General features: G+C 46.1%; 2 protein-coding genes across 3 annotated transcripts in view; one reads left to right on the top strand and one right to left on the bottom strand.

The window, feature by feature from the left end:
- The window catches only part of LOC135385342 (ecdysteroid-phosphate phosphatase-like), a 50,214-nt gene extending 43,648 nt beyond the window's left edge, over window positions 1-6,566 (bottom strand). The window contains exons 1-3 of one of the 2 annotated variants that reach the window (XM_064614615.1): window positions 6,167-6,566; window positions 5,880-5,933; window positions 5,622-5,808 (exon numbers count right to left, since the gene is read on the bottom strand). In XM_064614615.1, the coding sequence (XP_064470685.1) occupies window positions 5,622-5,808; window positions 5,880-5,933; window positions 6,167-6,270 (345 nt within the window). In that variant the 5' untranslated portion in view covers window positions 6,271-6,566. The remainder of the gene's footprint in view (window positions 1-5,621; window positions 5,809-5,879; window positions 5,934-6,166) is intronic. The other variant, XM_064614616.1, reaches the window with a different exon arrangement.
- A 68-nt stretch (window positions 6,567-6,634) lies between these two features.
- Window positions 6,635-27,399, top strand: part of LOC135385341 (DNA-directed RNA polymerases I, II, and III subunit RPABC3-like) — a 125,656-nt gene continuing 104,891 nt past the window's right edge. Inside the window, exon 1 of the mRNA XM_064614614.1 lies at window positions 6,635-6,722. Coding sequence (XP_064470684.1) covers window positions 6,650-6,722 — 73 coding nt within the window. The 5' untranslated portion in view covers window positions 6,635-6,649. The remainder of the gene's footprint in view (window positions 6,723-27,399) is intronic.

Raw genomic sequence — 27,399 nt, 5'->3', positions numbered from 1 at the left:
AAATCATCATCATCATCATCCACTAGAGGCAGGTGACTTTATTCTACCCAACATCACCATAGTTGAGCTATCATGCTCGGACTCGTGAAAATTGCTTTTCATTTTTCGTGCACTAAAACCATGTGTACGTGGCGTTATATTGAAAATCGGGATAAGTCACGCTCCTTTTTTTGTTTTTTCTTCCTTCTACAAAGTTCCTTTTTCCTTTGCTTTGTTCCTTCTCTTCTAAGTCAGATAAGGAGAACAGGTAAAGTAGTGCAGGAATAGAATCATTACTGTCGTCCCTGTCGAAGTCATTCGCTTCCACGTCATAACGTTCTCATGCAGCTCAGAATACTTAAACCAACACAAATGCCTCTGCCCTGGCCAAGCCTTCACAGATTTTCCAGTGGACAAGTCTGAAAGCCACAGTTTTTTGTTCCCTCACTTCATAATGGTGGAAGGCACTTAACTAAGGTCAGGACTTGTACAGAGCCGGACAAAAATTTACAGAACATGCACCGGCATATTCCTTCCTCAGTGTGACGGGCTGGTAGCGAATAGTGGCAGCAGTGATGCAAAGCTATCGATAAATTGACTATCGATACTATCGACTGTTTTTTTGAAACTATCCATAGTGTCCAAAAACTATCGACAGTCGACTATCGATAGTACTATCGATAGCATAAAAACTATAGATTGTTGATTATCAATAGCACTATCGATAGTGTTTAAAAACTATTGATAGCTTTACAATGATTTATTATCGATAGTACTGTTCTTTTGTTTGTTTGTTTGTTTTTAGTCTAGATTTGGTTCTCACCATCGATGCTTTCGTCCCCGTCTTCGTTTCTGCATTGGCACAGTGACTGAAAACAGAATCACGTGCGACACAAGTTCTCTCCATTTAGCTGCAATGCATGAATGATCCACTGTAAGCAGTGAAAGAAGATGCTCATCAGAAAATCGTACGCACTCATGAGACTGCAATGGTGGTCAATCCAGTGCAGAGAGTATCACGTGACCTTGCGGTTGGTTGGAGCTGATCTGAGTTGTACTGTAAAACTTGCATAGGAGTGAGGCATTTTCTTTTTCTATTTTTATCTGCTCCCCGATAGTTTCCCAATAGCAGACTATCAACAGTCAACTTCACAAGTTTCCTTACTATCAACAGTCAACTATCGATAGTGCTATCGATACTTTTCTTGCTATTGATAGTTCGATTTTCATATGACTATCGATAGTTTTGCATAACTTCCGTACGGCTTCCAAACAGGTGACTGGGTTGCCAAGGCACATATCTGAAAGTCTGTGCTGTCCCATTCACTGCTAGCGTGCCACTCTGAGGAAGGAATAAGCCGGTGCGTGTCCCATAAACTTTTGTCGAGCACTGTACATGTTCCACACCAATCATCCAACTTCTGCTATCGTGGCATGACATTGTGGCTACAGACCAACTGAGTGTTTCAGAGCAGGCTCCCCTGGGTAGTGTGCACCCAGCATCTTCTGCTAAGAAGCAGCCTTCTTAGACACTCCCAGCAAGTGTACCGAAGGAGGTTTTCGAAACTTTTTAGAAATTTAGCAAATTATGAGCTAGCAAAACGGACATTACTTGAATGACCTCGTCTTAAAGGAGTACAGAGGGCCATCCAAAAAATTTTCAGATTAAGACGTCTGATGAAAGTGTTTGTGTCATTTTACCAAATAACGTGAAAGGTTTGGATGTGTGCAATTTGTTTCCCAGAAAAAAACTCACATAAACATGGCTCCGCGCGTTCACCCTTAACTCGCCACTCCAGGTATAACGAGGATGAGGAGGTATGATGGCACGTCACCGATGACGTTATAAGGAGAACTCGTTCTGGTTCGCTGGTCAGTGGGGGTCAACGCCTTGTCCCTTTGCCGCCGTAAACCAGTTTTGCCAGTTCTCCCGGAGAATTGGGGATAGAAGGGGCGGCCGAATCATTACCGAGCCAGAACAAAGGCTTTTTCAGAACCCCGAACAGCCGAGTAGCAGACAACATTCCTCTAGACCAATCAGCGAGCATTCTCCTTATAGCATCAGTGCGAGGTTCCATGCAGATCACAGGCTGGTACTGCTCTTCACCACCGTTGCGCACGGTCGCTTTTTGAGGCTTATTTTAAATTCAATTTCTGTAATAATTATGACTCTGCGGTGTGAATTACTTTGCATGGTGCATCTTACTGGCCTACTTAACAGTTTTATAGGAAGTACGACGCTAAGCAGAAACAGCTTTCGACGAGCCGATCTCAGACTTCTCTGCGAAATACAGACGCCATCACTCGCGCCCTGCTATTGGTCCCTAAAGGTCCCTCATTCACTCTCTGATTGGGCTTGTCCAAGTGACGTTTACAGAGAGGAAATTCCGGAATGCTCTCAACATCCGCCGTCTGCTCTTGCCACGCAATACATCAAATTGCGCAGAAACAACTCCACTAATTCGAGTCAGATTTTTGGCGTTATTGTCAGTGATGAACGAGGAGTAAAATGGCACTGTAGTTTCGGAATCGACCGCAACGGATGCGACAGTCCCTTTAAAGGAGCTCTTAGGTAAACCCCCACTTTTTTTTTTTCATATTTCGCTGCGGAATTTTGCAACCAATAAAATGATCTCCTGCGGAAGAACGCCGAGCGCAGCTGAGCTACAGAGCTAGCACGAGGCCTCTGTTTCGCACACCTTTCAAAAGTCCTCTCCTCGTGAAAAGAGTGCATCTCAGAATAAGAGGACGTCGTGACGTAACGTGATCTCCCGGCATGTGATCGGTAAAATACAGTGGCACAGCTCAAGCATATGTAAGCCGTGCATGAGCTGATAAGAAAAGAAAAAAATCAAAGAAAATTCGGATCGGGGCTATCTTCCCGTCTCGTGAGGATCGTGCCGGCCATCTGCGTTCTCTAACTGTTTTTGTAAATTCTACTGTGCAGCGTAATACACCGCAGAGTGGAAATATTTTGCATGGTGACTCGCAGTGGACAGCAGGACAGATGAGGCGGGGCTTCAGGCCACGTTAAATGTCACCTAATTGCTCCTTTAAAAGCTCTTGTCAGATGACCTTACTTCCTTCTGACTTGCGTTTTATTTTCCTTTAAAAGACCAATGTTTGTGACGACCTCTTTCTAGGGTTTGTTGGGAAGCTTTCTGAACGGTGTGTACTAACGAGGAAAAGGTACCATTCGCTGGTGACGCTTGATTTCACACTGCTGGTTATGACAGCTGCCACATTGAGATTCGTGCATCCTGAAGTACATAGCCAAAAATAAGAACATTGCTTTTGTTCCATGCGATTTATAAACAGTTATCAGATTCGTTGCAGCACTATTTTAATAAAAAGTAATTGCCAAATAAAGGCAAACGTACTACATATATATATATTTTTTGCTGCAATAAATTTTCTTCTCTGGAATATATGTAGGGTTCCGGGTTTTCAGATTTACGTGAAAAAGTAAAAAAAATGTATGCCGGTATATTTGAAGCAATTTGGATTTATCTAGAAAACGCTGCATTTGTGGATTCCAGTAATCGAGAACTAAAGCAAGACAAAGCCATGCCTTCGTGACTGGTTGGATCGTTTCCTGTGTTGTTGAGATTACCTCATATCTCGGGCTACCAACCCCAGCGGCAAGGAAGGGTGGTTAAAGCAAATCCACCGTGCAGCTGTCTTTCGCGAAGCATCTGCATGAAGAAACGCGTGAAGCATCGGTGTAAAGCGGTGGACTCCATTTTTGCTAGAGGTAATTTGCCATTGGAGCCACTGAACCTTACTTAGTGACCCTATTTGACATGAGGGCATTTTGAGACAATTCCAGCCATTTGCCACGTCTGCTTGGAAATCCAGCGCATAGGGTTTTTCTTTTTCTGTGAGTCGTGCTTTCCCGTCAAAGTAGACAAGAAAACACAGATGGCGAGCAAACTCTCTTCATGAAAGAGCAAGTTGAGGTTGCAACACTGACAGCAGGATCGGACGCAAGCGAAAGCTGCCTAACGATTATGTAGAGGAATAGCAGGATTCCGAGATGTTCACGTCACCTGGTGATCCTGGCCTAGATATTGTTCTCTGCAAGTTCTGGAGCATGACAGCGAGCGTTTCGGGGAGGCAGCGTCTCATTCGTTTTGTCAATGTGTCATTTCACAGCTGTAGCTTTTTCTCGGAACTTCGGATATTCACAGAGATATGATAAATAAAAGACGAAAAACTCTGAATCCTCAGAACATAATAAACTGAGAAAAGAACCCTCCGAATATGCAAAAAATAAACTCCAAAAACTCGGAACCCTAAATATATATGTTGTTAAAACACGATTTTCTTATTTTTAAACTTGATATTTTTACTCAAACAAGAGCTTTGAAAGGTTTGGGCTTGAGACCACAGTTATAGGCATATAATGAAAAATCCGATACTCCAGTAATCTAGAAGATGTGGGTTCGAGTCCTACAGCTGGCTAACCTTTTCAGTGACTTCCTTCTTTCATCATTAATTTCTTACGCCCTCGAGGGTTTGTGTGTATCTGTCCTTTCTATGTGTTCCAGCCTCAGAACATCAATTCCCATTATATGCATATGATATTTTCGTTTTCTTGTTTTCTGTACTGACAAAGGGCATCTTCACCCTGATAACTGATGCGTCGACAAGGTTTAGCACTGGATGTGCTTCAGGTTACCTTGTGCAGAAACCATGGATCCTTACACAAAGTTACGAAAGAGTACTCTGAGTGACTCATCTTAGTCATCAACGAGTTCATCACTGCTGTTTCTTTGAATGTTACAGTTTCTGTGCGCAATCGTACTATTACGAATACAACTTTGCTCATAAGTTTACAAATTAGTTCTTGCATGCATCAGGTTCCCTTCGCTGGCCCTGTCTTTCAGAGTGCTTCGTCCACTATCCCGCTTCTGGTCCACCACAAACATTCACACAACTGCATTTTCATGACATTAGTCATCCTGCGGTTTCATCGTCATATCCTCAGATGAGACTTTCCGTTGGACCACACTACAATAGCTAACATTTATCAACGTAAGTAATGTTTGTTGGTGTTCCCATACTTCCCTGCAGGGGCAGATCTCGAGGAGTGTTCGGGTGTCCGGAACTCCCCCTCAATTTTTGTTGTTACATAAGGTTTCGATTGACCTCGACAGTGTAGTAGCACGCTATCCAAGGCAGGACCACCCTCCCCTCAGAAAAATGTTGGATCCGCCTCTACTTCCCTGTGACAGGAAGTGAGGAAAGAGAACCGCTGAAGCTATATATTTTGCAGGGCCTACTCATCACCGCTGCTTCTACTGTATTCACATCCTCTAAGTAATATTCTGAGAAACGCTGTTGTATTACTTTCCTGGTTCGTAACTGCAACATCTGATCAAGATGAGACAATGGTTGCTCCAATTGTTCATGAAGACACTAACTGCGGGCATTGCATGTCTACAACACAGCACCCTTCGGCACTATTATTATTGTGTTTTTTTTTGTTTTTTTTTTCGTCGTGTACCTGAAATTTCCTTGTGCATCGTTTAAGGTCAGATGGCCACATCTCATACACATTTTCCGGACGTGACACAGTACACAAGGCACCTGTGAGTTGATGAACAAAACAATGAAGCTACAAATGTTAGAATGCTTACTTGAAAGAATGAACATAGTGTGATATGTGGGAGGTAGTTGTGGGCACCATTCCGATTACACTGAAGCATTGATTGAAGGAAAAATGACTGTAGCTGTTCTAAGAGAGGTCCAGTTGGGCAGAGGTAGAGAATGTACTCGCGAGGTGTGCTGTCATCAAGCGTGGGGTCGTTAACATGAGCCAGAAGCCTGCACATAACATGTAAAGTCACCAGGATGTAATGCCACATGAACTGCTCGTTGGAAAAAAATAATCATACCAATCAGCTGCTAGTTGAACTCCTCTATCGCCTGTTGCTGCAAGAGCCTTCTCTCTGCAAGACAGCGGTACATTTTATTAAGGAGTGAAATTTGTAGGCAACTTCATGTGGATCACGTTAAGAAGAGAAGAACTGCGATGTCACAAATGCACAGCCACATTACAGTCACGTCTTGCCGGATCGTGACGAAGGATGAACGTTCACGGACATGAGGGCGTTAACATGACGCTGCTATCATGTCACCCACCAAGATTGCAAGCATAAATTGCAACAACAGATGCACTTACGCCCTGTGCTTAGGGAATCCCATTTGCAGCAGCACCTGAAGGGGTGACAAATGCTGCCGATGCGGCCTGGTGCTGACATTTCGACGAGGCGGGGGGGAGGCCATTTGATTTGGTTATTCTAATCCGAGACGCCCTATAAAGCACATGTACACACAGACGTTTCCAATGCAAGTTCCAGCCCAGTTGCACATCATCACAACAAAACGCACGTCAACGCCACACACAGAAAACACGCCCTTAATTTCGATCTTGCATTCTGAAGTCCATGCCGAGAGCACGGTTGCACGATTCGGAGCAGTGAGCGATACAGATTAATGGCTGTCTGACTTCCACTTCCGCTAACAAGCTCATGTGCACAAAATAAATAGTCATGCCATGATTTATGCCTAGAAACACAAAAAAATTGCTGAAATTTGAACTAGCCAATTTTTTAATTGATCGACCATCAAGTGTTTCACCACCTGAGGTCACTGTTGTATCAAGATGGCGGGTGTTTTATTTGAAGACATCTTCGATGTGAAAGATATTGATCCAGAAGGCAAAAAATTTGACAGAGGTACGTGAACACGGCTTTCTCTACATTGTCAGCAACTAAAGTGCAGTTTTCATGCAAAAGTTTATTTTGTGTGACACAAAATACTGCCAAAGTATTACGGCCATGTGTCGTGCACGCCAGCCGCAATGCCGGTAAATGAATGAACCGTGCAACAGCTGAACGCCTGCGTTCCTCAGAAACTCCCAAAGACAGCAATATTTCAACTGCAATTTTTGGTACTCTGAACGCAGAGCATAAGAAGGTCAACATGAATGTCCGATAATGCAATATCAGTTAATGCGTCAATCGCAAATGCCGATCGATTATAATTGAATTACATATTTTTGATAACTCGATTAGCTTGAGTTTTCTGTCAGGTAGCATGAGATACAATTAATTCAGATGTCCAATACAACGTTGATTTGTACAGCGAAAGTACAGTCTGCTTCGGTGAAACATCGTCTGGAGACATGTCCTTGTTTTTGTGGGTTGCGTCTCAGATCGCATATCGTATTCCTTTGCGAATGCCGTACATGCGCAGAAACCAAATCGGGAATAACCTGTCGAGCATATTTCCCTGAATCCCGACGTATCACTGGTATCACCTCTGCACTCGGGCTCCATGCGCTTTTACCAAATACAGATGGATGTTTGGAGAACAATTGTGGTACGCAGTTGTGCTACAAACTGCAAACTTACTCGCAAATTGTCACACAGCTCTGGACTCGCGCTTAATTCACATGTTTGATGTATCAGTCTCGTGCGGCTCCGATCCTACCTCACACAAATCCCTTCCCCTTGATTGCATCAGCTGACTGACGAACAATAAAAATGTGTATCATCTCTGACCATAAACACGACGTTTATCACGCGCAAAATTCACGTTCGATCTGGATGAAACGCGTATGTCGAATCACAGGTACATTTCTGTGGCTCGAAAATTGGCGAGGAAAAAAAAAAGAAGTGCTTATGAAATCATGGACTGTGAGCCAAGGCAGCTTTGGTGTTTTCCTGCGTGACGACATCGATGCGAGCGTGAGGAGGCAGCGAAGAGAATCTGGGGAGGGTCGCAGGCAATGATACGGCGCACTCTCCGGCGCAAGACAGAGCTTCGTAGGAAACGCTGCTCGGCGCAAGTCTTGGGGGATGACGCAGTTAGTTAGAGCCCGGGTCTGAACCCCGCAAACACAGCCACCACCCGGGGGGTCATTATGGAAGTTTCTCGAAGGTGAGTGAGCCGTCGGTGCTAGCATATACCCTTTGCGCGCCAACCGGTGCGCGTTCTGGCTTATCAGTTCGCATAATTTGTATTGATATTTTTCCCGAATTTCACGTCGGGGTTCGCGGCATATAATAGATGGGATCGCGAACTTCTCGTTTCGATACGGCGTATGTATAGGTGTGCCCGCGGGGATGAATTTGCCAGTCTGCCCATGACCTTGGGCTTTTGCGGGAGTGTTGCTACACGGACGAAAGTAAACGTTGCGCTGGGCATTTCGAGTGCCACGACTGGAAAAATATTGTGGTCGACTCCCTGCACGTTGCCCTATTGTCCTATATATAAAGTTTTTGTTGATACTCGTAATATTGCGCAGAGGCTTACTAGCTGCCCGCATGCGGGAGAATTGAAGTTCAAGGTACAGGTTGAGTGCGCGCAGACAGGCAACTAAATCTCGTCTGACGTTTACAGTATGTGTGTCAGTTTCGCACACAGCTGTGGCGAACTTGGCTGGCCGTCGCTGTATCAGGGGGAAACGTTAGAAAATGAAGACTGGGAGAATAGAGAACCTTTTCGACTTAGTTAACTGTGGAGGTATGCATGGTCGGTTGTTGAAGTTTGCATCCCGTCGCTTCAGTCCACCATATATCTAAATAATGTTCGTCCCTCTCCAGTGCCTTGGCAAGCACGTCTGTTTTTTTTTGTGTGTGTTTTTTTTTTGTTTTTCTTTTTTGTCGCCGTTTCATGTGAGGGAACAAATTGTGCATGAACCTCCTGTCAGGTTTGTTTATGTAGCATAACATTAAGATATGAAGAGATGCAACTGGCGTATACCGGATAGCTAACGTGTGTGTGTGGTGGGGGGATGGACATTTTACTTTGAAAGATTAGCGATTATGCTCACTTGGAGAAACACGTCATGAGTGATGTAAACACTAACACAGCTGAGAGGCCCCGCCCACTTCGAGCCTCATGGCGGCCATCTTGTGCCCGAGTTACCGAACACGGCTGCTGGAGATGCATGCACTGGAAAAAAAAAAAAAAAATTCGGGAACGTGTGTGACACATCAGAACAGTATTGCACAGCCCGAAAGGCCGCTAATTGTTTTTGAAAGTTTTTCTTTTTCTTTCGATTCTTCGTGCTTTTCTTTTTTTCATCGCAAGTGGTCAGAAAACGAACGTGTCACAGCTGGCTTGCATCATTTTAAATTCGGGGAGTCGCGTTTGAGAATGCGGAATTGATTGATGCATCAGGTTGCGCGATTACTTGCTCCGTGGCAGAAATCCTGAACATCGGGATGTCAGGGTTGTGAAATTGGAGCAGAACGGCACACCTACTCAGCTGGGTGGGCACGGTTCTCACCTGCGCACTACAGGTCTTACAAGCATGACAAACGCGAGACTGGTGTGAGGCTACTTGCCGTATATTCAGGCATAACGTGTGCATTCGCTTTTCATTGTAAGCGGCGGTGTATCCAGAATCTTCAGCACGGCGCGGTGCGCGGGTGCAAGAAAATTGGCGAGGAGGTCCGTTATTGCAGTTACGCTAACGTCGTAACAGCTTTATGTGTCATTACCGCATGTGTCTCAATAACAAATCCTCCCCCCCCCCCCCGATCTAAGGGACGCGCGGACACCAAAGTGAATAAATCACTGATTGTATGTGCTTCCCATAGTCGCGTTGAACCCATGAGCGGCATCACGGGTGCTGCAAGATAACTTTATAATCTACCTTTATTACGTTGAAGAATCAAAGTCGTTAGTGTGATACATAAATGTGAGCAGAGAATCGATTAACACCAGCTCCCGTGGCATAGTGCTTAAGATTACCGCTTTCCACGCCGAGAGTGGGAGGTGCGGCTGCGCTGTCTGAGGTTTTCCCTGGGTTTTCCGAAGACTTTCCAGACGAATGTCGGCACAGTTCCCCCTGAAGTCGGCCCAGGATGCGCACTAACACCCCCCCTCCTTCCTGCTGTCTTCTCTCCATCTGTCCATATCTGTACCCCGCTCATAGCCACAGTTGCTCCGCGGCGCTAACACAGAATTAAAAAAAGAAAGAATCGATTAACGCAACGTTTCAAACATTATGTTGTCTTCTGGCGGTTGGATATAGGAACAAAAAAGATCCACCGACAACGCCGTTCCAAGGTTGAACGTGACTATAGAAACATACTACTCTCAGGTGTGAGACGTCTGCGTTAGGGCCGCCCGCTGGGTTACGTTTTTCGCGCCCGCCACGTTGTTCGTTTGTATGACAGGACGTACGACCGTTCGGTGTAGGCGATCTCACGAAATTGCGGAACGGTACGTGCAACTCTTCAGCGAAAACGCGAACGATACGATGTGTAATATTTTTAGGACTATTGAAAACAAGATAGAAGGGCTTCTTCTGTGAGAAGCACGCAACCCCATTACCAACACCGTGCTGTGTTCGTCATTATCGACGAGCAACGTTGAGTAACGGCGATCCTTTTTTCCTTTTTTTTTTTTTTTTCACAAACGGTGAAACGAAGGAACAAAGTTTTACTGATGAAACTGCCACGACTCCGAATGCTTTACTCACGAACAGCGCTCATGCGAGGATTGCTGGCGACCTTGAAAGTGCTGAACAAAAGTTCAAATGGGGGAAGATCGTAATATAATCGTAATTGGCCGCGTGTCTTTGCCGCTGCGGCGCAGTTGAAACGTATGGCATACGAATAAAGTGTCGGGCGCGATACTCGAAGGCATTTTGTTCGTCCAAGAGCAGTTTTCTAGGCTCTACTTCTATTAATAGGCGGTCAGGCGAAGTTACATCTGTGTAGCATGTGTTGAATGAATGCTTCCCTGCCAGGTGCGAGGGTGGAATTTTCGCATCGGGCACTGCCGGTATAGTGGTCGGTTTTGGAGACTTCCGAAGGTACGTGTTTTCTGGCTACATTCATGGTTCTCTCGCGCCGTAAAGCTTCAAATTATGTCATTACCCGACTATACGTAAAATCACCGTCTCGCTCGAAGAAAACCGCGCGGCCGTCAACGAGACTGTGGAAGGAGGGGAGTAGGTAGTTTCCTGTGCAGGTGACAGAACGAACATACGGACTAATACACTGAAGAACACGAATAGTCGGTAGTTTCGTTTAGTTCGTACACATTCCCCCGGAACAAGTGTAACTTGAGCGGAATATCTGAGTATAACACGATACTTGCAGTGTGAGCAGGAATTGTTCGAGTCAAAATGACGGGTTACTAATTCTGTTATCCTCGTGGTGCTTGACGTACAGTTTACTTAGGTATCTCATGGTCCCCTTCACTGGGTATTAAAAATAAAAAAATACTGTACTGAAAAAAAGAAAAGAAAAGCGACCGTGGTGGTTACAAGAAACAACGAATGGATGGATATAGAAATAAAAATATGGAGATGGGGGTTCTGGAAATTTGAGGGTGCCAACAATCCATAATTAGCATCCAGAAAGTCATTAGGTGTGACTGAAATCATGTATTGAAACAAGAGGTTTGAATGAAGAAACATTTCATTGAGTTCGGGGGAGGACAAAACACGAAGTACACAGGAGAAGTGTCTTCCGCCAAGCCCGAGGAAAATGTTACCTTCGAAGCTACACCCGCTTGCATGCATTCTGATTTGATCTCCAATGAGATATATTTAATTTGCTTTGCATTTTTGCGGGCTTTGAACATTCAGATAGCAGTTTTTTACAATACATATTCCCTACCTGATGACAATACATATTATTCTCACATCATTTTCATTTGAGAAGCGAGAGAAGTGCAGCGCGCGAGGGGAGAAGAGTTCCAGGGCACTGCAGACGTACCAAATGCTTAGTAATCGATATGATCAACTGTTTGAAATCGACTGCACCGACCATTTCGTGCCGCGGCGAACTTATAGATTTGAAAGAAAAAAAGAATCGTCAAGCTGGGGAAACACTGTTTGTCCGTCAACCAAGCGCCATATTTTGCACACAGTTTTGCGCGCAAACACAAGGGGGAAAAAATCATCTTCCGTCCTCTCCATCCAGTTCTTCCTCTCCCTCTTTTTTCTCTCCACCTTCGCACTTCTCCCCATTGACGTCACCAGTACTGGAGCGGACGCGGTGTGTTTGCACGGTGACCTTGAACTTGAAATGCGGGCGCATCACGCGGCTGAGTTACGCATGCGCAGATAGTCCACGCGGAGCGCGAGAGGCAGGCGCAGTGCGGTCGCCCTGGCAACTGTCGCCGCGATGGAGGCTCTCCTCGTGATTTTCCACGAGCGAACAAAAACATGGAATGTTCATCTGGTTAGTTTTCAGCAATGCAACATATTCTATGCTCATTGAGCGCTGAAAATAATTAGTACGACGCACAAATATGAGCACAAAAGATCATAACACAACGTTTCAAGCACTATGTCGTCTTCTTGTGGATAAAGTTGTACATGACGGCGCTACAACTAGCGCCGCTGCCGTATTCGCTACTTATTTGAGTAGCGAAGGGGCGATCCTGCTACAATTTAAATTGGTCGCGGAAAAAAGTATTTCCGCTCCAAATTCGGTGAGCGATAGAGTCTTTCTTGGTAACCGCTAATTTCCATAAAATGCAAAACGTGGGACACGAAGGGAGGGAGGGGACATTGAGACGCCGGCGAATCAGAAGTGATTCTTCTTGTTCCCTTCATTTCATTGACGTTCGAACACGCAGGCATATCTGGCGATCGGCCTGTATTCAATTTGCTTACTCAGCCTCATTCGATATAATGAGGAATCCATCATAAACGACGTGAAGACGTACGACGTAGGAGACACGGAGAGAGTGCCGCGACTGACTCTGTGTTTCCTATGAAACGTACCAAACGGCCCTACTACTATTTCATAATAACGAATAGCCTTTTTTTTTTTCTTCTTGAATATTTCGGAGTGTGATTGTGTGTTTTCTCCATTTGTGTCCTCTGTTTTGCGTCGCTGTTTAAGCTTTCCTTTCTTTATTTCTATTTTGCGCTTAACATTTGCGAAACAGGAACAGATACGTATAAGTTACTGCAAAGTGGGAGGTATGAAGCTGTATGGGTGTACAAGCACAACGTGACACGGACAGAAGACGTCGGAAACGCAATCAACTATCCCCAAGTGATTGCACTCTAAAGGTCTTTGCCTTAGAGGGGCATTAAAGTGCAAAGATGTCCCATAGAGTTAATATAGGAAGACTCTAGAGAACGTACTTGGCGCGCCGTCAGTGGGATTCTCCTATATCCCCGAGCGTGACCGCCCGGGCGCAGCCATCCGTTCATGAACAGTGTTAGTGGACGAATTTCTGCCCCCTAACTACAGCGGAGCTGCTCCGTTTGTTGCCAACCGTGCGCGGTCACGTGGGTTTAACAAACTGGGAAACGGGCCGATGGATGGAACGCCGTCCAACGAAGGAAGCGAGGCTTTGCGAAACGAACCTTTGCGATGCGTGCAGAGTTGAGTACTGCTCTGTGTCACAAGATAAACGTTGTCATATGAAACGTGAATCATATGGGAGATTACCTGCGACACCGCCAACCCCTCTGCTTTCCACCGACACGGATGAACGTGTTTACCGCCTATGAAGTGTTGAAGTGGTCTTTGTATGCTTTGCGTGCGAAATCAATAAATCATTTCCCATCGTAAAGAATGTAGGCATGTATTTCCGAAGACAACAGTAATACGAAGATGAATACACACAGTTAACTGTCATCTTCATGCTGCTCTGCGAACCAACGGGAACCGGAAATGGCAAAAACGAAACCACCCGCCATTCCATGCTCTGGTCTGTCGAGTTTCGTGATAACGTGACGAACGAACGGCAGCACACAAGCAAGTGATGTAGTGGGAAAGTATTCACTGCTTATTTGTTTAACAAATACGTATGAGATACTCACAAGCAAGTGATGAATATAGGAAAACGAGCGCGTCAAGTTTAGCGGAATAAAGCAGCTAACGGAAGGCAACGTCTTCCATGACCAACGGATGGCAGCTCTCTTGTGGTCACGCTTCCCTGAGCGAGTCCGATCCCCCTGAAGATTTCCCCTCGCAGAATGGACGATGTCGATACCTTGTCATAAACACAAAAGGAACGGGATTCACCCGCTACGGTGTCCGTGATTTATGAGAGAAAGAAGCCACAATTTACTCTTTCCATCTCGCTCGCTCTCTTTCCAGAAGCCCGCCAATGAGGAGCGGCCTCGGATTGGCCTCCTTAAACGATCTCTCCGCGATGATTGGACATATCATTTGAGGAGACTAATGAGAGTACGCTCCGCATTGTCGGCCTAATGCGGCATAATCTCAAGTTCGAGAACAACGTGAAATAATATATGTCTTGGCTGCAAGTTGCCGGGTAGTTTATGCCCCATGCTGCCACTCTGAGGCGCCATACATATTACACCGCCTTTACACACGTTGTGCAGCGAGAGACCCGAACAACGAGGGTACGCTAGCGAGAAAGTAACGACAGAGTATTTACGTTTCTTTTATCTGCGGCAGCAGTATTGCGTTACGTTTTCAAATCTCTGGTAACTCTAGTATTTTGCGCAATTTTTGAGTGAAGTATAGCGGGTTACGGTATTCCGTTACTTACGGCGAATTCGCGTGGTCAAAATGTAGCAATAGGGCCTGGCGTTCCGAAATTGCTAGCCTGGCGCCCGCGCAACCCGAACGTGGCTGCCCAGAATCTGGTGGTTTGAGTCGCTTGGCTTACGCTATAGGCGTTGCGGGCGCTCGTGTTCCGCGGTTTCGTCGTCTGCTATCTTACCCCACGTGACGACAGCCGTTGAGCAACCCGCTGCCCGGCTGTGTCGAGGCCGGGCGAAAAAAGTGCTGGATGGCGAATTCCTGGCGCTACGAAAGCACCACGGAACACGCGCGATTGCCACGTTTGGACAATTGCTCAGAATCTGGCAAAGAAAGCTGACAGGAAATGACTACGCGAATTTGCCGTTAGCCTCGACAGCTCTGAAACGGCTGAAGTACCTCTCGCAGACGACGGTGACGGCTGTTACTTCGTGGTAGAGCGTGTTTGAGGGTGTTGGGACGAAACTGGTGGAGGGGCCGGAGACGTGGAAGGAATTGCTCCGCGGATTTTCTGGCTCAATGCTCTCGGACACGCTATGCTCCGTAACGGTAAAACGTTGTATGAAATTTCCTAAGTTTCCGCTTCGTAAGCGATGTAAATTATGTAAGAAAATCGTACAAAAAGTATCAAACACTGCCTCTACGTCATGTGTGTATCGTCGTTCATTTATTTGCGGCTCATCTGTGTTGTGTAAAACTATCGTTATGCTTTGTACGCAGTAACTAACGTGTACAACAAATGAGTGTTTGATACCCCCCCCCCCAAAAAAAAAAGTCAGTGTTTTCGAAGCCACAAATGCACAAGGCTCCAAAACTAAAGCGTAACACTAAAGCTCCTTGCGAGCATAAACGGTTAATGGACAGTGCTGCACCTGGTGAGCTGTACCATGTCATGTAAAAATGTCGCACCTCAGCGTTAAAATGCACTGCTTGTAACGAAAATAGAGAAAGGCGGAAAATACTAGCTGATTCATCGATAAAATAAAGATGTTGAAAAATTACCTCACAAAAAAAAAAAAAAAAAAAAGAGAAACCCAGTAGACCTTCTCCGCCGACCACTACAAAGTTTACTAGCGCTGGACCTCCGTGGTGTCGAGGCTTCGCCTGTGCATGTGACGCAGAGGAGCTCATAATTTACGCCATCAACGTGAATATGCTGTACACCGCCGAATATATATAAAAACAACGGAGAAAAAGCGAAGAAAGCTATCAAATAGCGTTGATGTAAACGGTGGAAGTTATTAAACATCTCAGTTTATAATTACTCGCTTTAGACGTACATGTCTGAATACACTGGCAACAAAAACCAAGTCGCAGCACTCGCCATGAAACGACGATTGTTTTGTTCATAGCGCTGGTCAAGCATTCATTTCGGTCACTCCCCTTCTGTCAACGAACCCAGAAACCCCCTCAGAGGTTGTTATTGCGGACTTGAAAAGAGAGGTTAAATCGAAAGAATATTTGATATTTTCCTCAGCTTCGTTTGGTGATAGGGCGAACTGTTGTTGCTCCGCCAGTGGGATCCAAGTGTGACATGAAGCGGTTACGACACATCGTTCAAAATTATGCTAGATAAATTTAAAAGATGGTTGTCTGCATGGATATGAACTTGCACTCCAGGTCGTATATGGCGCAGGGGATAATAAGTGAGAGTGTTTAATAGGAGAGAGTGTTTTATTGATGCCCAAGAACAGCTTCGAGAGCCTTAGTATTGGCGCACACAAGCGAGCCGCAGTTGTTACGAAAGGCACATGATAATGTCTCTCTTGAAGGACTCAGAAGGAGGAGAAAAGATGTCACATGACATTGAAATTGAATTTACCAACATTTGGCAACGTATAATGGGATCATATAGACAGAAACCATTTACATAAAATGAAGGCTGATTACGCAACGCAACTGTGGGAAGACAAAAACTCAGACGACTTAAAAGAAACGAAGAATCAATATATATGAATTTACACATTTATAAGTGAACAGAGCATTAGCAATATTACATCGTGCAGTCAGTGACAGCAAGCTGAAATGCTTCAACAAACTATTATAATCGTATAATCGGCCGCGATGCACCGTAGAAAAAAAAAACATAGTGAACGATGTGAAGAGCTCTTGATAGACAACAGCCAAGTAGAAAGTCGGCCCCGCGAATACCGCAATAGGCGATTTCAGATATTGCTCTTGTGCTCCGCACGGGGGCCCTCCGTCGCCAAGTCACGCGCATCGCGCAATGCGTCGTGGGAAATGGTTTGCATTCGTGCTTGCCTGCCTGTTGCTCGAAGGAAGGAGGGAAAACCGAAACCGTTTGCGCTCTTCTTCTTCTGTCTGATTCATGAAAACTAAATCCCAAGGTGCAGTGGGGCATTCGCAACACGGCGCTCTCTGGCGGGCCATCCATGCAATTTCTGAAATCGTCTATTCGTCTGGCTCTGTCGTCACGACAGGCGGTCTCCACCAGCAAGTAGAGGTGTGCGCCGTGGGCATTTTTTTCGGCAGCGACGTAGAGCACGTTGAAGGCCCGGCGGCGGCGTCGTCAGCGGCGTCACGCCGATGCTGTCATATCGGCGTGCGCCCCGTGGGCTGTCAATATATGTTCTCTTCTCCAACGGGGACGCACGAACACCTCAGAGCGGGGGTATTTATTCCATCATAGTCAACGTGACGGTGGCAGTATTTACTGTACTTTGCACCAAACAAGTGCGTCAGCACTGGATAGTATTATGAAAGAAAACCGAACACACAAAGGAACATTAGGAAAAGTAAAGCACTTCAAGAAGGTCGTCGCCCAAGAACTTCGACTGGGCGCGTTAAGTGCGCGTTAAGCGCTGGAGAAAACAACATAGCTAGATAATCAGAACGACGAGCCATCCCTTTAATGGCAACTACACGTAACAGTTATAGCGAGTGCTGATCGAATGTTCACAGGACGGCGACGCGTGAAAGCTCTGTCCATTGATCCAGTGGCTCTTTTTCGGAAACCATATAAATATGCGAACGTTAGCAAACGATATGACATAAGGCGCACCCACCACGTCATTGAACTGTATTTTTGCAGAGGCTGTAGTTATCATGAATAAATACTGTAAAATCATTTAGTTTCGCAGCCCTAAATTTTCGCGAATCGAGTAGGGATATATTCGCAACAACTAAATTTCGCGCACTCCACGAGTTCCTCGAATTTTGTCGATTCGCAAAATTCGCGAAAATTAAGGTCTCGCGAAATTAAAGGGTTTTACAGTATAAACTTGTCCAGAACAAGTGGGTTGAGTCTGCCATGCTTCGCGCGCATTATAAGCCCCGCAATTCCGCGATTGAAAACCCCCTCTCTGACTGTGTGCTTTTCGCCGGCACACACAAAATGCACTATTTGCTACGCACTTTTCGAGCGCAGAAAGAGCGACGGGCAATCCACGTGAGAGGTCCAAGTGCTTTGGAGCGATCGAGCTGATTGGTGTGGGCGCTAATCTGTTGGTCAGATAGACCGCTTTCCAACCCAGATAAGGCGAAAGTCGCGTCATTTCTGCGCTCGGAAATGGCGTACTTCTTGTTTCGGCTCATTTGCACAGCGACATTCAGCGTCGGATATTTCAACACACGTGCGCGTTTAAGAATTTCTTAACCGTGGAATGGCTTTCAACGATGAGTATCTTCCGTTCTGCTATCCCATTTCTACGCGAAATCCCTTAATTAAAGAATTAATGAATTTGAGGTAATTAATGATGTTATAGTTACATACTTTCTTCGAGATCATATTCGCATGAGCAACTCAAAAGCAGCATGTATTTCGTCCCACTATTTTTTAAACAAAAATTCTGTGACGAATAAAAAACAAAACACCCTGTATATGGATAATGACCAGTGCTATGGTGTTGGTGGATGACCAGCAAACAACCTGAAAGAATTAATGACAAGTTTTCCTGGAGTTGTGTGCCTCCAGGGTCGACTATGAAAAGAAACTCTCAAGCATAAACAGCATATCAGGAAATGAAATTGTCACTGCTAAAAACACCACAAATGAAGCCGGGAACCTAAGATGAAAGAAAAACAAACAAAATATTAGGTATGGGAGATATTCGTTTATAGAAAGTGGATCAAAATGGGCACATTACGCAGCCGCGCCGATTTCTCAACATCGGCGGCGGCGGCGGCGCGCCGACAGTTTTGGTACGGCGGCGACGGCGAAGCCGCGACCTCCAGCGGCGGCGCTTCGGCGCGGCGGCGCACACCTCTACCAGCAAGGCAGCGCGGGAGATGTCACGTGCTTTCGAGTACCAATGGGAATGGCCATGGCTCTCGCTCCTCAACGTCAGAGCTTTGCGCGTACTTGCCTCGAAGGGTTTGTGTTTGGCCGAGCACTAAGTTGTGACTCGGAGGCGTCATGCGCCACTGGCGTCCTTAGAGTTATGGGCGGAGTCGACCTGTAGGAGTTTACATGTCCTGATGACTACCACACGTCTATATGCTTGCTGTGCATACTGTCACCGGCAGTAGTTGATGCGACTGACCGTTGCGTGTATCTCTAAAATACATTTTGAAACAGCACACGTGACTTCCTGTCACACAGGTGTGAGCGATTATGCATCCTGTGGGAGGTCGCAGCGATATAAATCTGACTCAGCCTAGAGAACAGCTGAGCTGGACGAACCAGACAGGAATTGAGGAAACATATAGCGATCGGCAACGTTTTCAGACCGATTAGATTTTCCTCCTTCCTGTTCATTTGTTAAAGACTAGCATGTATGACAAGTAGCATTGTAGTTCCTTGAGTCACTGCGGCAAACAGAAAATATGGAGACAATAGCATTGTCAGAAAAATATATTTTGGAGGGGTTCTATGGCAAATTTACATGAGAGGAGGAAATCACCCCTACCCGTGTTTTCCCTTCAAAATACACTACCAAAGGTACTAGTTCGGGTGGGTTGTACCTAACGGCCTGTTGGCTACGCCACTGGATGAATTGGGCACACCAGGAACATGCTTGAGACGGAGTGCTTAGTTTGCGTCCCGTGTTGACTAAGCAGACGATTTCAGGAAATCCCAGTGCTCCTTGCGCACCCGTTGCATCCTTGGAGATTACTGTGATGAGCAGGGACGGCGCAACGTCCTGAATGGACCTTTTTCGTAACGCTTCTGAGCATGCTCTGCGACCACGCCGCCGCCGAAGAAGGTTCCCTACATATTCCATAGATGGCGCCACTATGGCGCCGGCTGTGCTTCGGCGCGCGCGCCGTTCGTGTTTCACTGGACAGCCGCTAGGATATGACGCGAGTGTGAAAAGGGTCCATTCAGGGGGACCCCAGATCGCAACCGGCGTCCCCTTCCATCCCCTACCGCCACCACCGATTCATGCCCCGGTCCCAGAAAGGCGTTCGTGGTTCGTCGCATTTTTAGAAACTGCCTCCAAAAGGCAAAAAGGTTCGTGGCATTTTATTCGTGTGCGGCACCTGAAATGACACTTTGGCGGCTCACCTCCATGGGAATTTTGCACCTCTTTCACAACTTCAGTGGGTCCACAGTAACCTCTGCAATGCCCCTTCCGCCGCCCCTGGTGACGAGGAAGGGAGAACAATCCTTCACGTTTCGTTTTCGGTGACCTTGACACCTCGTGGACTATCGGCCGAGAGAGGAGAAACTGAAACAGTTTGGAGACCTTTTCCACCTTTCTGATAAGCAAGTTCCCATAGTTCAAAGCAGCGCTAAGCTCAGTTGGAATTTCCAGAGTCGGTCTGCTGGAGCTCTGCCGGAGTTCTACGTCCTACCCCTTCGTCCGTCCTGTCCCCGAAGGTCTTCCCCCAAGGAAATCCCTACGAAGCACACTCGTTGCCGCGGTCCGATACCGATTCACAGCCGATTCTTTGGGTACATCAGGTGCAAGAGACGCATACCTTGTCCAGTCCTTTTTGGCGTGCCTTGTCCGGTCCAGCACCGTTTTGGTAGTACGTGCTATACGACGTTGGCCTCTGGAAGATAAGGATAAACATGGTATTCTTAATTGCCTCATGCTGTTGTCCGTGATTTCCTCGCTCGGGGCAAGAACAATTATCAGTGTTTCCCCAACTGATGTCCACACGATACTAGCTTGGAGGACAGCGCTTGCGAGTAGTTTCTGTGCACTTTTCGCGTCCGCACAACTGCACTTGCGCAAAGAATATACCTGTTGACTACATGCGTTGTATAATCAAGGTGCTGTACCGGAAGAGCAGTAAATATACAGGGCGTTTATTATTATTTTTTTTTTACAGATTTATTTTATACAAGTCGTGTGAGCAGCACAGATGCAAGTTTTACGGGCGGGTTGTGCGGCCATGCGGACATCCAGCCGCAAAGCGTATATAAGCTACGACTAATTGCCTAGAATTCCTTAAGTAACTTATTAGATGTTTTCGGGGAATGCCAGATAGCAGACTGATAGCGGGGAAATACCTGCAAATGGCATCTATGCTGCTCTCACAGCATTTTTTTATTATTATGAAACATCTGTATAAATGATAATCAAAAAGGCACACACAGCTGCAGGGTGTAATACGCAAATCCTACAGCTGAATAATCCTGAACTTCCGTTTTGGTAAACATCCTTCAGACATCGATCAAGGGCTGACCAGTGAGTTGCTCATTTGCGTACGCTCATTAACTAAATAAAAATCCTAACTTTTAAATTTTATTTCGGTCGCTTCCTACACCTATGTATGCCGTAGCTACCGCGGGACCTTTAGCGAAAAAAAAAAAGTTAAAGACCGTCGACGCTAAATATTTTCTAGGAATACCTAAGCGTGTTTTGCGGCTGTTCCGTTTATTCGGTCACCTTTGTGTGTGAACCGGCAGTGAACCGCTACTCCGCGCAGGCAGTATATAAACTGAAACTAATGAATTGCTCGAAAAAATCGCTAAGTGCTGACGCGCGCTTTTTTTTTTCTGGAATATTTTTTGCTGGGGGTCGCGATAGCTACCGCACAGGTGCCGAAAGGATCCGAATCAACAAACTTAAAACTTGAAAGTAGCGAGTGCCACCATGTTGGTTGAGGAAACACTGCTGTTACTCTCCCTGTGACTGGCACAGCTGCCTGCAGCGTTCGCACGGGGCAACTTTTTCCAGCAACTATGAGCAATTTTGGAGTTGCTGGCAGTCGGCCGGCGCCGGCAGCCTCCGGCAATTCGAATTGCTGAGAATCGCTTCCCGACCGAAATCTTGAGACGTTGCTCGTACACCGGCCAATCAGCGAGGGGAGCATTGCCACGCGACGCCTGATGGCGTGATGAGATTTCGTTCGTGAGTTCATGGGTTCAAATCCTAGAGGTGTAGCTGAGAAACACTTTTTCTTTATTTTCTAACGCCGCGAGGACATATTAATAGCCATTGTTATAAGATAATGATGATCTTTTTGCGTTATAAACTGACTAAAATCTGATAAACAGCAGCTAAAGAAAAGACACCATGAGTTCGACTCGAACCCACGTTCTCCGGTTGCCGTGATATTGCTTGTAAGTGGAGCTACCGAGTTGCAACGTGTGAACGTGGTCTGGAAATTGCTCATAAGACGTTGGTTCGAGATGCTTCGAGTTGCTGAAAAAAAAAAGTCCCGTGTGAACGCTGCCTAACGCGCCGAAGATTTCGCCGTTTTCGTTTCAACAGTAGTACGTAATCTACGTTTGAGAACTAGGGGGTTAGAAATAATGTCGACTGTCGGTGATGTTAAGCAAAATTTTCGCCTCACGCTTTTTATCACTCACTTAAGCCCACGTACTTCATCGGTCTCGAGAAATCGTCAGATATACATACCCTGAACCGCAGGGATTAGAGAACAATCGTGATAGCCAGCGTGCAGTATATACTTCAGCAAGGTGACTTGGTCATTGCATATGCAGAGTAGGATGGTCGTATTTATCGGGTCACACTCGAGATTTGGTAGATTCTTTTCGAGGTTCGTTAATTTCCTTTCTTCGTAGTTTTTGTGATGTGTACTGATATATTCGGTCATTTTATGATTGCTTCAAGCGCGCATTGACCTATATATGCCGGAGACAGTTGTGGAATGCTTCATGTAGCATCCTCTTCCACACGCACCGCAGCAACATCACTTTATTTGAAGAAGTCGCAGGGGGATCACAAAGTGTTCTGTTCTGCACTGTTGCTGGTTCTTGGGAATCAGTGTTACCCGAGATGTAGCTCGTTGTTGAAATGCTATAACACCGCAAGATAATACGTGAGGGGCAACTTTTTTTCTTTCTTATAGAATGGTCTTCATTCTCGAACTGTCGAAGAAAACTTCCGAAGAAAATACAGAGCTTGAGGTTAGCGTGAAGTATATTTGCAGTCATTTCACAATGCCTGATACTGTTATTTGACCAGTTGAACATTGCCACCTTGCGAAGTTGAATTCAATGCGACACAAGATCGATTGAGAACAGGTGTTACTCGTATTTTGTGACATGCAGTACCGTCATTGTACTGCATCATGCTGAGAACTTTAATATTAAGGGCCGTCTGTGTATACGTATATATATGTATATTAGGAAATTCACGCGAAACGTTTTCCTTTAGATGGTTTGTGTTCGCGCAGTATAGCCAAGTTCTGATTAATGTATTAATCACGCTGGTATAGATAAATGTGCACACCTCTGCTAGGACATGCTAATTTAAGCACGAGCTGTGCGGGGAGTCCAGACTTGTACGTATCTTGAGTACGTACTCAAAATACAGTATTTTAAATACTTTTTCCGGTATTTTGGTACTCTACTCAATACTTTTTGTGACAAGTATTTTTACTAATACTTTAAATACTTTTTTCGGTATTTGCTACTCAGTACTCAAAATACTTTCCTTCCTCGTCAAGCCATATCCAGCACGCTTCCCGCCGTGCCCAGATTTTCAGCTCACTGGAATTTATCCCCCTTTTTCTTCTTTTTCTTTTTTTCGGGAATTCGCGAATCTGTCATTTATCCTCTTGTACAGTAGGCTGGTCCCAAGCCTGGCCTTGCTTGTCAATAGCCAACTTCGTCTGAAAACCGTTCCTATTCATATTGCCAGGTGAATCACGAGGGGATTAGGTACAAGATAATCCCGGAGTTTATTTCCTTGGTCATCAAAGCAATAAACACGTGCCAGAGGTTGAAAGACCCGAACCGACATACAGGAGGGATTACGAAGTTTTGGGTCAGAACAATCAACAAAGTTTACTTGGGTTCACCAAAGTTCACCAAGCATTACTTGACACCAAGACGTTGCAAATGAAAGATATGCATGGCTGATGAAGTTTATTCCTTGCATTTGTAAGACCACGTTCAGAATACGCGTTTCACTTACTGCTAATACTAAAGTACTTTAAAGAGTATCTTAAATACTTCTTAGAGTATTTAGTACTCTACTCAAATTAATTTCACTTTGAGTATTTTGTACTCTATTTTAAATACTTTTTCCGTAGAGTATTTAGTATCTTATTTTAAATACTTTTGCGCAGTATTTTGTAGTCTGGCGGGGACAACGGCATGCATATCGCAGGTACGCAGGCAAATTATCGTTCGGGAAGGGGGCATCGGGAGAAAAATACACTCTAAGAAAAAAAAAAGGAGTAAGATGGGAAGTAATTGCAGAGCTCTTCTAGTCCCCTAGACCGCCAGTTACTTCCCATTTTAGTCCCCTAACGCCGACATTTACTTCCCAGGACTACAAATAGTCACCGAACTTCGCAAATGACCTCCTGAATGCAACAGTCTACAACATAGCTAACTTATCAATTTTCCACCCACACAAAGGGAAAAAATAGTTATAGAAGTTCTTTCTTGCGAAATTGTGCTTTATGTATGTCGGAAGACTGATCACTCGATATATCACGATTAACGGTTTAATTCAAAGTATTTTCATTCATGCACACGAATTATGTACTTGGGACTCTTGGAACAGATCGTGAAATGTAGTCGCCACTCCGTGACATTTATTAAGTTCCGTGTACTTGTTCCCTGAATGGACTAAAATTACTCTCTTTTTTTCCTTAGAATGTACGGCATTACGTGGTCGCGAATGGGAAGTTGCATCTCTGAAAGTGTACTTCATTCGCGGTGTCTGGATTTCGGAAGCTGGGTGCTCATGTTCCGTGACGGAACATGCCTGACACGAAACGAACCACATGGAGCCAACATTTTTGTTGTGCTGTTTTTCCAGCGGTCCTGCGTTTATACGCCGTGCTCTCAAGACTCCGTCTCGGGTGCTGATAATGTGGCCCGTGGCCTAATTGCACTCTTGGCGCGCTCGATTTGTAGGAATACACCTTTCAAGTGAACGCGAGCGGGCGGATACCCCCCACGCAAGTCCAAGTGTAAACGCCGGAGTTGTCGCTGCCAGTCGTCCTTGACGCCAGATCTTGGCGGGAACGGGGTGGGGCTTCGAGGGTCGTTGAGGTGAAGCACTCATGCAGGGACTGCCTTCTCATTCACGGCGTCACGTATACGACAATTTTTTGCTGGCCTTGAGTGCACGTATAGTCAAGCTCTTTCTAGGTGGTCTGGCGGGCTGCAGGCTGCCTCGCGGGCTGCCACCCAGCTTCTACACTACTACTACCACCTGGTGTTTTTGGCCTAAGACGTCGAGCCGTGCATACCTTGTTTACCACTTTCACTCATATACGTACTGTTGTCGCCTGGCGGTAATAGCAGCTGGTCGTACGAGGACGGATGCTGTAAACATGCATAGGCGCGTAGTATTTGTGTGTACGTGAACAGTTCATTTCAGCTACAGTCAGGGGCGGATACAGTCCCTCGTTTTCGGGGAGGGGAGCGGTTTCTTTGTCGGAGTGCGTAGTGGGGGAGGGGAGAGAAGGAATCCAACCCCCCCCCCCCCCCCCCGGATCCGCCACTGGTTACAGTAACGTATGCGGCGAGAGAGGAATTCTCCGAGGAACGAGGCTGGTAAAATGAGGTGCCCGATGACCGCTGAATTTTTATTTTTGAGAGCGCATAAACACACGAACCACTGTACGTGTGACACCACTGTCGGTCATATCTAAAAATCTGCCGCACGCCTTTTTGTTGAAGCCACGAACAAGTCCCAATTTGGACCCTGTTTGAGAAGGATATTAAATTTAATGAGAATTAGAGGATTGAAGGATGAGGATTGGAGATGGATGTCCTGGAGCAGGCTCAGCGTGGATGAACTCACATGCTTCATATACGCGCATTTCTGTAGGTCTTCCGTAAGCGTTATTTGGATAGGAATTATCGTGGTTTGTTCCTCGCTGGGCGGTGGAAAGTTCTTCTGGGCCACGGTACCCAATATGTACTGGTGTTGATGGAACTCTGTCGCCTTTCAGGACTTTCACAGCGCAGTGTTGCATTCCGAGGGGTACTGTTTATTGGAACATTTCCCTCTCCTGCTCCCATTTGAGCCGTCGGTACCCTGAAAAACAATTGGAAGAATCACTAAAAAGTGAAACGCGTTGCATTTTGTATCATTCTCGATTCTGCCATATCCATCCGGCACTTGGTCTTGTGGATCATTGCTCCCTTCTGCTCCGTCCATTTGCTTGCTTTTCTCTCTCTCCCTTCAGGTACGTGTACGATACTTTGTTGCTGTCAGGGCCACGTATTCACGCAGCAGAAAGGGTGCTCGAGGTGGTGTTTGGAGTGCGCGTAGCGATGACGTAAAATTGCGTGCCCTTGAAACGTTGCAGGGTCGTGTGGTTCGCCGCGAATTGAAGGAGAGCTACATGTCAGGTTGAAATGCGTGTTTCATCACGGAGGCGCTGCAGGTGATGAACTCTATGTGGAGTGCTGTTTGTGCTCTTGGCCTGCGTTCGCAGTTAGGCCAGAAATCTGTAGTCTTCTTTTACAACTGAAGGTCGTATGACGTTTATTCACAGGTACGACATTCCCCGGGATATTCCACCGGGAAGATGCGCAAAATGTCGTAGCTTTCTGCTGCCACGTCCACGCTCAACGTGGTGTCTTTTCGTGCTCTCCTAACCGTGGCCAGTATCCTGTGGCTCACAAGATATTCCGTACACGATATTCCGTAGCAGTCGGCAGGACCGATGGTGCCATCGGTTGTGCGCGCAGAGCACCACTCGCCGTGCGAATACTCAACAAAAGACTTAGCGGAACTTCCACCTCCTGAGCAGCTTCGTTTTCTGTCTCTCTCTCTCTCTCTTTTTTCCCCACTAGTATATCCCTTGGGCACGTCGCAACCCTATATCCAGTGTGTCTATGTCTTTATTATAGGAGTAGAGCAACTTCATGCTCGTAGGCCAAGCACGTTCAGGGTTGTGAGGGATAGCTCAATTCTGTCGACTACCCTTTTGAAAAGCACGGAACAGGTAGAGACATTAGTAAGTTTTAGTGTATCGTACGTGAGGGATAGCGTGATGGTTCTGCGCAGTGTGCGAAGCTCTCTATGTTTTGCGCGTGCGCAAAACCACCAACGCTATCCCTTACGTACGCAAAGGCGACAGCGTACGATGCACTAAAACTCACTATTAGCCACAATGACATCCAATCGTTGTGTGTGTGTTAGCGCCGCGAAGCAACAGTTGCATCACCAGTGCACAGATGTGCACTGGTCATGTGTCATGTGTCACTGGTAGCAGGAAGCAGTGTAGGGGATAGGGGAGGTTAGTATGCGTCCTGGGCCGACTTCACTGTGCCGACTTCATCTGGAAAGTCTGCCGGATGAGTACGAGGGAAAACCCTCAGACAGCACAGGCGGTGTTAGTAATCGAACCCACCACCTCCCAGTCTTCGACGAGCGGATGCGTTTACCCACTCGGCCATGCCGCTATTCCCAATGGCCTTTCTTTCGCAGCGCTTCTGCGCATTCTCTGTGACCCTGACGACGGTGGAGGGGGTTCCCTACATATTCGGTAGATGGCGCTGGCTGTGTTTCGGCGCGCGCCGAACGTGTTTCGCTGGACAGCCGCTAGGATACGA

The sequence above is a fragment of the Ornithodoros turicata genome, chromosome 2, assembly GCF_037126465.1.
Source record: "Ornithodoros turicata isolate Travis chromosome 2, ASM3712646v1, whole genome shotgun sequence".
Taxonomy (NCBI): Eukaryota; Metazoa; Arthropoda; class Arachnida; order Ixodida; family Argasidae; genus Ornithodoros; species Ornithodoros turicata.
This window is presented reverse-complemented; position numbering and strand designations above follow the sequence as displayed.